Here is a 13,010-nt window from a genome sequence, read left to right as displayed (position 1 = left end):
ACGGTGGTGGTACCCATCAAGTCCAGATCACACGGAGGAAGGAATGAAAGATGCAGGCCAAAAAGATAAGAAAAAAAAAAAAAGTATGAAATTTTACTATTGATGATCGGGCCCTAACTTTTGTTCAAAGACAATGATGAATCAGGTCGATATGAGGTGGAAACGTTAAGGAAGTGAAGGTTTCTACAACCAAGAAACACCGGCCAGCTTTAATCATGTCTCTAGACTGGGTCTTGACGAATGATCACAATAGACGGCCAACAGGTTTCAAAAAGCTAAAAAAACTAGGAAGGATGGAGAAATCACACAAATAATAATAATAATCTTTATTTTTATATAGCGCTAACATATTCCGCAGCGCTTAACATACATTATCGTCGCTGTCCCCATCGGGGCTCACAATCTAGATTCCCCATCAGTATGTCTTTGGAGTGTGGGAGGAAACCGGAGAATCCGGAGAAAACCCACGCAAACATACAGACTCCTTGCAGATGTTGTCCTTGGTGGGATTTGAGCCCAGGACCCCAACGCTGCAAGGCTGCAGTGCTAACCACTGAGCCACCGTGCTGTCCAACAAATGGGTCCATAAAACAAAAGTTGACCAAAAAAATGACACGTTAAGAGAGTAGGTGACATCCACAAAATAGGCATACACGCAGGCCGAGAGGGACACGGACGGGAAGAAGGGACGGGGCCCGAGAGGGACACGGACGGGCAGAAGGGACGGGGCCCGAGAGGGACACGGACGGGCAGAAGGGACGGGGCCCGAGAGGGACACGGACGGGCAGAAGGGACGGGGCCCGAGAGGGACACGGACGGGAAGAAGGGACGGGGCCCGAGAGGGACACGGACGGGAAGAAGGGACGGGAAGTACATAAATAAAGCCAAGTAGGCATGGCAAGAGTAGAGTGGTGGAGGGGGGGCTGAGGGGGTCAGGGAAAGTGAGAAAAGACCAAGAGGGTACAGAATAATGAGGAGCCCAAAGAAGAGACACAGTCAGAAGAGGAGGGAGGAAAGAAAGAAAGGGAAAGTGTGAGATGAGAGAGACTAGACAAGAGGAGGCCAGCAAGGGCGAGACAAGAGGGGGGCCCATGAGGGCACACACTGATAGATGCAGGCAGCGCTAGTGGAAGGGGGGGGGGGTAGCGAAGATAAGAAGAGGGTCCCAGTGGGAGCAGGCAACTTTAAAAGGTCAAAGGGCACAAAGACAGAGGAGGTGGCCAAAGGCAACAAAATAGTTTAAGTTAGCAACAGAGTAACCTGGTGGAATGGGGGAGGGAGATGGAAAGGGGCAACAAGTAGACAGATTGATGAGACAGAGTGAGGGGCTGGTGACAATACAAAGTGGATGTAGATGACTGAAAACTAGTTATCCGATCAGGTAGATAAAGGGATCTCAGGGCTACCAACCAAAAACTAATGATCATTGTCACCCAAAGGTGGAAATTCCATCAAAAATTTAGCTAAAAAGATGAGGAACCTGAAGTTTTGTTACTGCAGCAAATCTATGGTGATCGTCGTTCAGAGAGGGAAAACTGTGACAAAGTTGGCACAAGAGAAGAGGACAGCAAAGAATAGCAGCTGGGTAGCGGGGAAAGTGGGGGTACGGTGATAAAAATGCCAAGGGAGGGGAGAACCTGAGAGCAAAAACTCTGCAAAGAAAAATGGGGTCAGAGAGGAGGCAGAAACACAGAAGATAGACAGGCGGGCAGACAAGTATGGAGCAGCTGAGAGAGAACAAATAGGTGAGAGATGTGGAGGAGAGAGGGGGAGAAGAGAGCGGCAGGAGGTAGCAGACAGATTTGTGGGGGCAGTTTGGGAAGCGTCTGCCCCCCTCCTCCTTCTCCCTTATCCCAATTGTTATCACACAAGAAAAGTCCCTTCTCTCCCTGACTAGCTCTGCCCTCCTCCCCCTCTCCTTCCCTCAGCCCCGAGGGAGAAAGAGAGGAGGGAGAGAGGACTAGAAGGGGGGGATGGGTGGGAAAATTCGGAAAATGGGATTGAAGAGGGAAAAAAAAAAAAAAAAAAAGTTACTACCGACTGAGGAGCTGCCTCATGTACAGAGCACAAAGGATCACACACATCCAGCTGCATCCAAGCCCAGACTAAAGTCCAAAATAAAAAAATACACGGAAAAGACAGTAATGGAATAATTATCCGCCTTCCCACTCCTCAGCCAGATGTATCAACACTTTCATTAGCGGATTGCAGTGATTTATCCTAAAACGGTCCCATTGTCTCAGAGATTCACAACAATAGTAATAGAAAAGGAGCTGAGATATAGCAGAGCCGAGTAGGCAGATTTCTGATTTGACGCTGGACAAGAAGTAAACTCGCGACAAAATCTCAACCTGCTGAAAACTATGGCGCTTCAACTCGAATTTGCCCAGCATTCCTTTACACTAGTCCATAAGGGTTAGAAGTGGCCACGGATACAATACTATGACCATGGGGTCGTTCCCTGACCTCTGGAGCGCAAGTCAGAATCAATCATTACGACCACAGACTCACTGAATAGTCCAGTTGCCCCATATAAACAGTTGTTCTATGGGCACCACAACTTTTTGGGTACCAAATACAAAATCTGCTCTGTAACCACATTATACAGGTCCAAACGTAACAATATAAATGCGGTGTAAATAAAAACATCTAAAATACAGCAATAAACTGCAATCTAGAACAAGCGTCCTCCAAACTGGATCCAGCCGCCTACAAGAAAAAGTTATAAAACTCCCAACACCAAAGGGTTAAAATAAAATATATGAAAAATATATAATATATATATGAAAATGAGTAACCAGGAGTGGCCACATTGATCCAACCTGCTGTCGCGGAACTATAACTCCCAGCAAGTCCTGACAGCTAAAAGCCATCAGCACATGCAGGGAGTTGTAGTACCATTGGTTGACAGTGATCCGCCATAAAATGACGATTTGGCACCTGCTAACGGGGTAAGCGCAGTCGCCCCCCTCTTGCCTATGGATGGCAGAGAAGATAATGGGGGATGTGATGGGACGCAGGCATCGCACCCTGACACATGGGATATACATCCCGCTCCTATATACAGTGCTTAATGACTTCCTGCCCGTGGGGTCCTGCATTGTCTCTGTGCCCTGTCATCTATGGGAAGAAACCCTTGATGAGGGCATCCGCATAGCAATGATATAGATGCCCATTGGGCAAAGTCATCTGTGGGAAGAGACCCTTGATGAGGGCATCTGCACAGCAATGATATAGATGCCCATTGGGCAAAGTCATCTGTGGGAAGAAACCCTTGATGAGGGCATCCGCATAGCAATGATATAGATGCCCATTGGGCAAAGTCATCTGTGGGAAGAGACCCTTGATGAGGGCATCTGCACAGCAATGATATAGATGCCCATTGGGCAAAGTCATCTGTGGGAAGAGACCCTTGATGAGGGCATCCGCATAGCAATGATATAGATGCCCATTGGGCAAAGTCATCTGTGGGAAGAGACCCTTGATGAGGGCATCTGCACAGCAATGATATAGATGCCCATTGGGCAAAGTCATCTGTGGGAAGAGACCCTTGATGAGGGCATCCGCATAGCAATGATATAGATGCCCATTGGGCAAAGTCATCTGTGGGAAGAGACCCTTGATGAGGGCATCTGCACAGCAATGATATAGATGCCCATTGGGCAAAGTCATCTGTGGGAAGAGACCCTTGATGAGGGCATCCGCATAGCAATGATATAGATGCCCATTGGGCAAAGTCATCTGTGGGAAGAGACCCTTGATGAGGGCATCTGCACAGCAATGATATAGATGCCCATTGGGCAAAGTCATCTGTGGGAAGAGACCCTTGATGAGGGCATCCGCATAGCAATGATATAGATGCCCATTGGGCAAAGTCATCTGTGGGAAGAGACCCTTGATGAGGGCATCTGCACAGCAATGATATAGATGCCCATTGGGCAAAGTCATCTGTGGGAAGAGACCCTTGATGAGGGCATCTGCACAGCAATGATATAGATGCCCATTGGGCAAAGTCATCTGTGGGAAGAGACCCTTGATGAGGGCATCTGCACAGCAATGATATAGATGCCCATTGGGTAAAGTCATCTGTGGGAAGAGACCCTTGATGAGGGCATCCGCACAGCAATGATATAGATGCCCATTGGGTAAAGTCATCTGTGGGAAGAGACCCTTGATGAGGGCATCCGCACAGCAATGATGTAGGTGCCATTGGGTAAAGTCATCTGTGGGAAGAGACCCTTGATGAGGGCATCCGCACAGCAATGATGTAGATGCCCATTGGGCAAAACTGGCAGAGACTGGGCAACTTCTCATTGCAATTTAATTAAAACTTTTTTTAAACTTAGAGGAATTATCATAAACGTAAAAAAAAGTCGCAGCAGAAACGCATTTGCAATGTGATCACAAGTGATAACCACAGAACAACAACATGGGCAGCAGCCAGGCATACCAGCACATGATGCTGCCGAATACGTGGCCCCTCCGCCCGCCCCCAGCCAACAGGTTAATACACACCTGCGCCGTAGACACCTCCGCCTCGACTCAGCAGCACCGCAGTGACCCACAAGAATCCGTATATCCCCGGGTGCCCCATACTGCAATACTCCCCGTGGGAGTCCTCCTAACCCGGAGATCTTCTCTCGTCCGGTGACTGAGCCACACTGACGTGTGGGAGTGCTAGAATCAGCCGAGCGGAGACAGAACCACGCCCTCAACCAATCAGAGAGCGCTGAGGGAAGAGCTGTACCCAATCGCCTTGTAAAGGAGACCGTTTAAACCACGCCCTCTTTCACTTTCCTCCTCCTTTTTTTGTTTAGAACAGTAACAAGTACTGGAGGGGCGGAGCTACAAATCACGGCTAGATTCGATTGTCCAATGAAAACGTAGATGCTACTTCGGAATGCATTGGAGAATGGGGAGGGGATAGCGTCTCCTAGCAACGTGGGAGGAGGGAGCTGAGATTCCGGCACAGCACCACGTGGGGTGGCCAGTCTGTCTGCGCTGTGGAGCAGTCTGGACGCTGTTGTTCGCTGTTATCAGCTGTGTGTGGTCCTGTGTTCAGGCATTAGCCTCTCCCGCCATGGCTAATGCCAACAGAAGCTTGGTTACAGTGTAATGCGGCCGAATTATAGGTTTTAGGAGTATAGTCACTGCAAATGTGCATAGTGAGGTGTCAGTGAGGGTTAAATATTAATCTACACCAGATTCCAGTGTAATATTGATCTGACCATTTATGTCATCCCTCCCTACACCGGATTTACCATTATTACTAAAGTTCAAGCCGCAGGGATGTTTATTCTGCAGCACAGAGGGTTTAAGCATTTTTTTTTTAAAAAATTAAAAGCGTTTTTTTTTTCTCTCTCTCTTTTTTTTAATTTACGGATTAGCCGTATGTTGCAGTTCCATCATTTCTGGGTACATGTAACTGATTAACTTTAATCAAAATTTTTGGAAAGGTGGGGGGAATGGAAAATAAACAATTCTTTAATTTTTCTTAATTACGGCACCGTTCGCTGCGATATATAGAAGAGATCAATCCATACTCACACTCGGGATGAGCCCCTCGGGTCTCACCGGAAAGTGATGACACCCCAACCACCAGTGATCTGATTGGCTGCAGGGTCAGGTGACCGGGATGTCATAACTGACGGATTACCATAACTATGGCTTTTTACTTTAAAAATAAAAAAACTAGTGGAAGACCCCTTTAATTGTGTACTGTAACGGCACCATCACAGCTAAAATATATATATGTATTTTTATTATTTTTCTTTTTTTTTTAATAAAAATATCTCCACATTCTGAGAGCTATAAGTTTATTTTCATTTGAAAAATTGTTAAAATTTGTCACTATGGTGTAAAGAGGTGACAAAGGGAGCCCACCCTCCATCGGGCTAACCGCTTGGATGCTGCGGTCAGCGTTGACCGTGGCGTCTAAAGGGGTTTAACGGCCGTGATCGGAGTTATCTCCAAGCTAGAGGAGGGTGACGGCATCTGCAAGCGATGGCGCGGGAACAACGCTTGTGACGTAGTATTACGCCACTTCATAATAGTAGGTTATAGTGGGTGATAGTAGTAGGTTAGTGGGTGATAAGTCACGGGGGAAGGAAGGGGTTAAATATTGTGTAACCGAAGTTCTGCAATTTTCATATACTTTGTATTTTGACTCAAGATCCTGGTTTACTCTGTGTGTAAATAGATGAATATCCGGAGGCTAGGGCTGCGTGCACATTAGAATTTGCAGCAGATTTTTCTGGCAGTAAAAAGGCTGTTTGAGATAATACGTGAATTTTACCGCTTTTTTCCCCCCTATTTATTTGAATGGGTGAAAAACGCTGAAAGAATTGATAGGCTGCACATTTTTTTTTAAAAAATGGAAATCAATAGGAAGACATTTTTAAAGGGGTTGTTCGGGACTTTAACATTGATGGCCTATCCTTAGGATAGGTCATCAATGTCTGAATGGCGGGGGTGTGACACTCAGCACCCCCGCGCCGACGATGGCCAGAATAGTTACAGAGCTGCTCCATCAACTGTATAGTGGCCGCGGCGGGTACTGCACACCCGCCACATAGATCAATAGGGGTTAGATGTGCAGTACCAGCCGTGGCCACTGCAGGTAGCGGGAAGAGCTAATCGACACGCATTGATGACCTATCCTAGGGATAAGACATCAATGTTAAAGTCCCAGACAACCCCTTTAAGTTTTTTTTGTGCGATTTTTCAGTCTTTTTTTTTTTTTTGAGCAGACCCGCTCCAAAAAACTCTGTGTGCCCATAGCCTACAACCCCTCCTGACCTCACCTAACGCTTCACCTGCTTCATCTGTGAGGGCAGATAGTCTGGACTTCCAATGAGGCAAACGCTAAACTCTGAGAAGTGGAGATAAGAGAATTGCTTTGCAGAACCCCGGTCCATTCACTGCCAGCAAGCAGTGGTTTTGAAATAAAGTCCAGTATCCATTTTTTTTTTCCATAACAACACCACTCCAAATTCAAGCTCCCCCTTTGATGAGACTCCCTTCATGCGGACCCCTCCAACTTCACACTAATGACATAGCAACAAGTTATATGATTCTAAGTCCACGGTCACACTATCAGTATTTGGTCAGTATTTTACATCAGCATTTGTAGCCAAAACCTGAAGTGGGATATAAATACAGAATTGGTGACGTGTTTCTATTATACTTTTCCTCTAATACTCATGTAAAGTACTGACCGTGTGAACGTGGCCTGGTGCTGTGTCTGCTGGTATAGGAGATTTTCTGTTAATAGTCGATGTCGTAGATTTATTTTGTGACTCTCTGGTACTGTCCTCCGGGAACACTACTCTACCCATCCTCCGCCAGTGTGTCCTCTGTCCCCTAGACTTGCTGCAAAGTTTTCTTCTGCTCTTTGAAAGAACAACATAATAATGGCGGCATTATTCTCCAGCGAGACCTTGACCTATTCTCCGTTCATTAGTTTATAGCCTTTCCTCCCTCCTGCACAGTCTGGATTATTTCACCTGCTTTGTGCAGCCTTTTGCTCTTCCAGGAGTCGCTGCTTCTCCTCACCCTCTGCCCCGAAGTCCTTTCCCTTCTTCATAGAAACTATATTCTTTACTGTTGTCATTTCTCCAGTGTCGCTGCCTCCCTGCCCTCATATTCAGTCTCCTGCTCCACTGCACTGTTATCTTCCTACACTGCAGTCACTGCATCTGGGCCCTTCCTGCCTCTTCACAGTACATTGATACAGGGTCACTGCACACCTGTCCTCTCCTCCATGCACACTGCCCTGCTCCCCTTCTTCAGGGTCAATGTACATTCATTTATTTTTAAAGTGCAATTGCATAAATTTGTAAGTGCATCGCTACAATGCATTAGTTTTCCAGTGTCACTGCACTCCTCATCTTCTTTCCTTCTCCAATGCTATCTATTATCCAGTGTCACTGCACTCCTCGTCTTCTTTCCTTCTCCAATGCTATCTATTATCCAGTGTCACTGCACTCCTCGTCTTCTTTCCTTCTCCAATGCTATCTATTATCCAGTGTCACTGCACTCCTCATCTTCTTTCCTTCTCCAATGCTATCTATTATCCAGTGTCACTGCACTCCTCATCTTCTTTCCTTCTCCAATGCTATCTATTATCCAGTGTCACTGCACTCCTCATCTTCTTTCCTTCTCCAATGCTATCTATTATCCAGTGTCACTGCACTCCTCATCTTCTTTCCTTCTCCAATGCTATCTATTATCCAGTGTCACTGCACTCCTCGTCTTCTTTCCTTCTCCAATGCTATCCATTATGCAGTGTCACTGCACTCCTCATCTTCTTTCCTTCTCCAATGCTATCCATTATCCAGTGTCACTGCACTCCTCATCTTCTTTCCTTCTCCAATGCTATCTATTATCCAGTGTCACTGCACTCCTCATCTTCTTTCCTTCTCCAATGCTATCTATTATCCAGTGTCATTGGACTCCTCATTTTCTTTCCTTCTCCAATGCTATCTATTATCCAGTGTCACTGCACTCCTCATCTTCTTTCCTTCTCCAATGCTAGCTATTATCCAGTGTCACTGCACTCCTCGTCTTCTTTCCTTCTCCAATGCTAACTATTATCCAGTGTCACTGCACTCCTCATCTTCTTTCCTTCTCCAATGCTAACTATTATCCATTGTCACTGCACTCCTCATCTTCTTTCCTTCTCCAATGCTATCTATTATCCAGTATCACTGCACTCTTTGTCTTCTTTCCTTCTCCAATGCTATCTATTATCCAGTGTCACTGCACTCCTCGTCTTCTTTCCTTCTCCAATGCTAACTATTATCCAGTGTCACTGCACTCCTCGTCTTCTTTCCTTCTCCAATGCTATCTATTATCCAGTGTCATTGCACTCCTCATCTTCTTTCCTTCTCCAATGCTATCTATTATCCAGTGTCACTGCACTCCTCATCTTCTTTCCTTCTCCAATGCTAACTATTATCCAGTGTCACTGCACTCCTCGTCTTCTTTCCTTCTCCAATGCTAACTATTATCCAGTGTCACTGCACTCCTCATCTTCTTTCCTTCTCCAATGCTATCTATTATCCATTGTCACTGCACTCCTCATCTTCTTTCCTTCTCCAATGCTATCTATTATCCAGTATCACTGCACTCTTTGTCTTCTTTCCTTCTCCAATGCTATCTATTATCCAGTGTCACTGCACTCCTCGTCTTCTTTCCTTCTCCAATGCTAACTATTATCCAGTGTCACTGCACTCCTTGTCTTCTTTCCTTCTCTAATGCTATCTATTATCTAGTGTCACTGCACTCCTCATCTTCTTTCCTTCTCCAATGCTAACTATTATCCAGTGTCACTGCACTCCTCGTCTTCTTTCCTTCTCCAATGCTATCTATTATCCAGTGTCACTGCACTCCTCGTCTTCTTTCCTTCTCCAATGCTATCTATTATCCAGTGTCACTGCACTCCTCGTCTTCTTTCCTTCTCCAATGCTATCTATTATCCAGTGTCACTGCACTCCTTGTCTTCTTTCCTTCTCCAATGCTATCTACAGTTATATAAAAAAGTTTGGGCACCCCTATTAATCTTAAGCTTAATGTTTTCTTAAAATTGGTGTTTTTGCAACAGCTATTTCAGTTTGATATATGTAATAACTGTTAGACACAGTAATGTTTCTGCCTTGAAATGAGGTTTATTGTACTAACAGAAAATGTGCAATCTGCATTCAAACAAAATTTGACAGGTGCATAAGTATGGGCACCATTATCATTTTCTTGTTTTAAATACTCCTACCTACTTTTTACTGACTTACTAAAGCACTTTTTTTGGTTTTGTAACCTCATTGAGCTTTGAACTTCATAGCCAGGTGTATGCAATCATGAGAAAAGCTACTTAAAGTGGCCACTTGCAAGTTGTTCTCCTGTTTGAATCTCCTCTGAAGAGTGGCATCATGGGCTCCTCAAAACAACTGTCAAATGATCTGAAAACAAAGATTATTCAACATAGTTGTTCAGGGGAAGGATACAAAAAGCTGTCTCAGAGATTTAACCTGTCAGTTTCCACTGTGAGGAACATAGTAAGGAAATGGAAGAACACAGGGACAGTTCTTGTTAAGGCCAGAAGTGGCAGGCCAAGAAAAACATCAGAAAGACAGAGAAGAAGAATGGTGAGATCAGTCAAGGACAATCCTCAGACCACCTCCAAAGAGCTGCAGCATCAACTTGCTGCAGATGGTGTCACTGTGCATCGGTCAACTATACAACGCACTTTGCACAAGGAGAAGCTGTATGGGAGAGTGATGCGAAAGAAGCTGTTTCTGCAAGCACGCCACAAACAGAGTCGGCTGAGGTATGCAAAAGCACATTTGGAGAAGCCAATTTCTTTTTGGAACAAGGTCCTGTGGACTGATGAAACCAAGATTGAGTTGTTTGGTCATACAAAAAGGCGTTATGCATTGCGGCAAAAAAACACAGCATTCCAAGAAAAACACTTGCTACCCACAGTAAAATTTGGTGGAGGTTCCATCATGCTTTGGGGCTGTGTGGCCAATGCCGGCACCGGGAATCTTGTTAAAGTTGAGGGACGCATGGATTCCACTCAGTATCAGCAGATTCTTGACAATAATGTTCAAGAATCAGTGATAAAGTTGAAGTTACGCAGGGGATGGATCTTTCAGCACGACAATGATCCAAAACACCGCTCCAAATCTACTCAGGCATTCATGCAGAGGAACAATTACAATGTTCTGGAATGGCCATCCCAGTCCCCAGACCTGAATATCATTGAACATCTGTGGGATCATTTGAAGAGGGCTGTCCATGCTCGGCGACCATCAAACTTAACTGAACTGGAATTGTTTTGTAAAGAGGAATGGTCAAAAATACCTTCATCCAGGATCCAGGAACTCATTAAAAGCTACAGGAAGTGACTAGAGGCTGTTATTTTTGCAAAAGGAGGATCTACTAAATATTAATGTCACTTTTCTGGTGAGGTGCCCATATTTATGCACCTGTCAAATTTTGTTTAAATGCAGATTGCACATTTTCTGTTAGTACAATAAACCTCATTTCAAGGCAGAAACATTACTGTGTCCAACAGTTATTACATATATCAAACTGAAATAGCTGTTGCAAAAACACCAATTTTAAGAAAACATTAAGCTTAAGATTAATAGGGATGCCCAAACTTTTTCATATAACTGTATTATCCAGTGTCATTGCACTCCTCATTTTCTTTCCTTCTCCAATGCTATCTATTATCCAATGTCACTGCACTCCTTGTCTTCTTTCCTTCTCCAATGCTATCTATTATCCAGTCTTACTGCACTCCTCGTCTTCTTTCCTTCTCCAATGCTATCTATTATCCAGTGTCACTGCACTCCTCGTCTTCTTTTCTTCGCCAATGCTATCTATTATCCAGTCATTGCACTCCTTGTTTTCTTCCCCTCTCCAATGCTATCTATTATCCAGTCTTACTGCACTCCTAATCTTCTTTCCTTCTCTAATACTATCTATTATCCAGTGTCACTGCACTCCTCATCTTCTTTCCTTCTCCAATGCTGTCTATTATCCAGTGTCACTGCACTCCTTGTCTTCTTTCCTTCTCCAGTGCTATCTATTATCCAGTATCACTGCACTCCTCATCTTCTTTCCTTCTCCAATGCTATTTATTATCCAGTGTCACTGCACTCCTCATCTTCTTTCCTTCTCCAATGCTATTTATTATCCAGTGTCACGGCACTCCTCATCTTCTTTCCTTCTCCAATGCTATTTATTATCCAGTGTCACTGCATTCCTCATCTTCTTTCCTTCTCCAATGCTATCACTTATCCAGTGTCACTGCACTCCTCGTCTTCTTTCCTTTTCCAATGCTATCTATTATCCAGTGTCACTGCACTCCTTGTCTTCTTTCCTTCTCCAATGCAATTTATTTTCCAGTGTCACTGCACTCCTTGTCTTCTTTCCTTCTCCAGTGCTATCTATTATCCAGTGTCACTGCACTCCTCGTCTTCCTTCCTTCTCCAATGCTATCTATCCAGTGTCACTGCACTCCTCGTCTTCTTTCCATCTCCAATGCTAGCTATTATCCAGTGTCACTGCACTCCTTCTTTTCTTCCCCTCTCCAATGCTATCTATTATCCAGTGTCACTGCACTCCTCGTCTTCTTTTCTTCGCCAATGCTATCTATTATCCAGAGTCACTGCAATCCTCATCTTCTTTCCTTCTCCAATGCTAACTATTATCCAGTGTCACTGCACTCCTCGTCTTCTTTTCTTCGCCAATGCTATCTATTATCCAGTGTCACTGCACTTCTCGTCTTCTTTCCTTCTCCAATGCTATCTATTATCCAGTGTCACTGCACTCCTCGTCTTCTTTTCTTCGCCAATGCTATCTATTATCCAGAGTCATTGTACTCCTTGCTTTCTTTCCCTCTCCAATGCTATCTATTATCCAGTCTTACTGCACTCCTCGTCTTCTTTCCTTCTCTAATGCTATCTATTATCCAGTGTCACTGCACTCCTCGTCTTCTTTCCTTCTCCAATGCTATCTATTATACAGAGTCATTGCACTCCTTGTTTTCTTCCCCTCTCCAATGCTATCTATTATCCATTCTTACTGCACTCCTCGTCTTCTTTCCTTCTCCAATGCTAACATTTATCCAGTGTCATTGCACTCCTTGTTTTCTTCCCCTCTCCAATGCTATCTATTATCCAGTGTCACTGCACTCCTAGTCTTCGTTTCTTCGCCAATGCTATCTATTATCCAGAGTCACTGCACTCCTCATCTTCTTTCCTTCTCCAATGCTATCTATTATCCAGTGTCACTGCACTCCTCGTCTTCTTTTCTTCGCCAATGCTATCCATTATCTAGTGTCACTGCGCTCCTCGTCTTCTTTTCTTCGCCAATGCTATCTATTATCGAGTGTCACTGCACTCCTCGTCTTCTTTCCTTCTCCAATGCTATCTATTATTTAGTGTCACTGCACTCCTTGTTTTCTTCCCCTCTCCAATGCTATCTATTATCCAGTCTTACTG

The 13,010-nt window shown here is 44.7% G+C and overlaps 1 protein-coding gene across 1 annotated transcript in view; it reads right to left on the bottom strand.

Moving 5' to 3' along the window:
* NOTCH3 (notch receptor 3) overlaps positions 1-4,660 on the bottom strand; it is an 88,331-nt gene extending 83,671 nt beyond the window's left edge. Inside the window, exon 1 of the mRNA XM_073653913.1 lies at positions 4,516-4,660. Within this exon, the coding sequence (XP_073510014.1) occupies positions 4,516-4,594 (79 nt within the window). The 5' untranslated portion in view covers positions 4,595-4,660. The remainder of the gene's footprint in view (positions 1-4,515) is intronic.
* Between the last annotated feature and the right edge of the window lie 8,350 nt (positions 4,661-13,010).

Source organism: Phyllobates terribilis, unplaced genomic scaffold (assembly GCF_046119375.1).
Source record: "Phyllobates terribilis strain yellow unplaced genomic scaffold, ASM4611937v1 Scaffold_11__3_contigs__length_659146591, whole genome shotgun sequence".
Taxonomy (NCBI): domain Eukaryota; kingdom Metazoa; phylum Chordata; class Amphibia; order Anura; family Dendrobatidae; genus Phyllobates; species Phyllobates terribilis.
The sequence above is the reverse complement of the archived record's forward strand: the minus strand, read 5'-3'. Positions and strand labels throughout refer to the sequence as shown.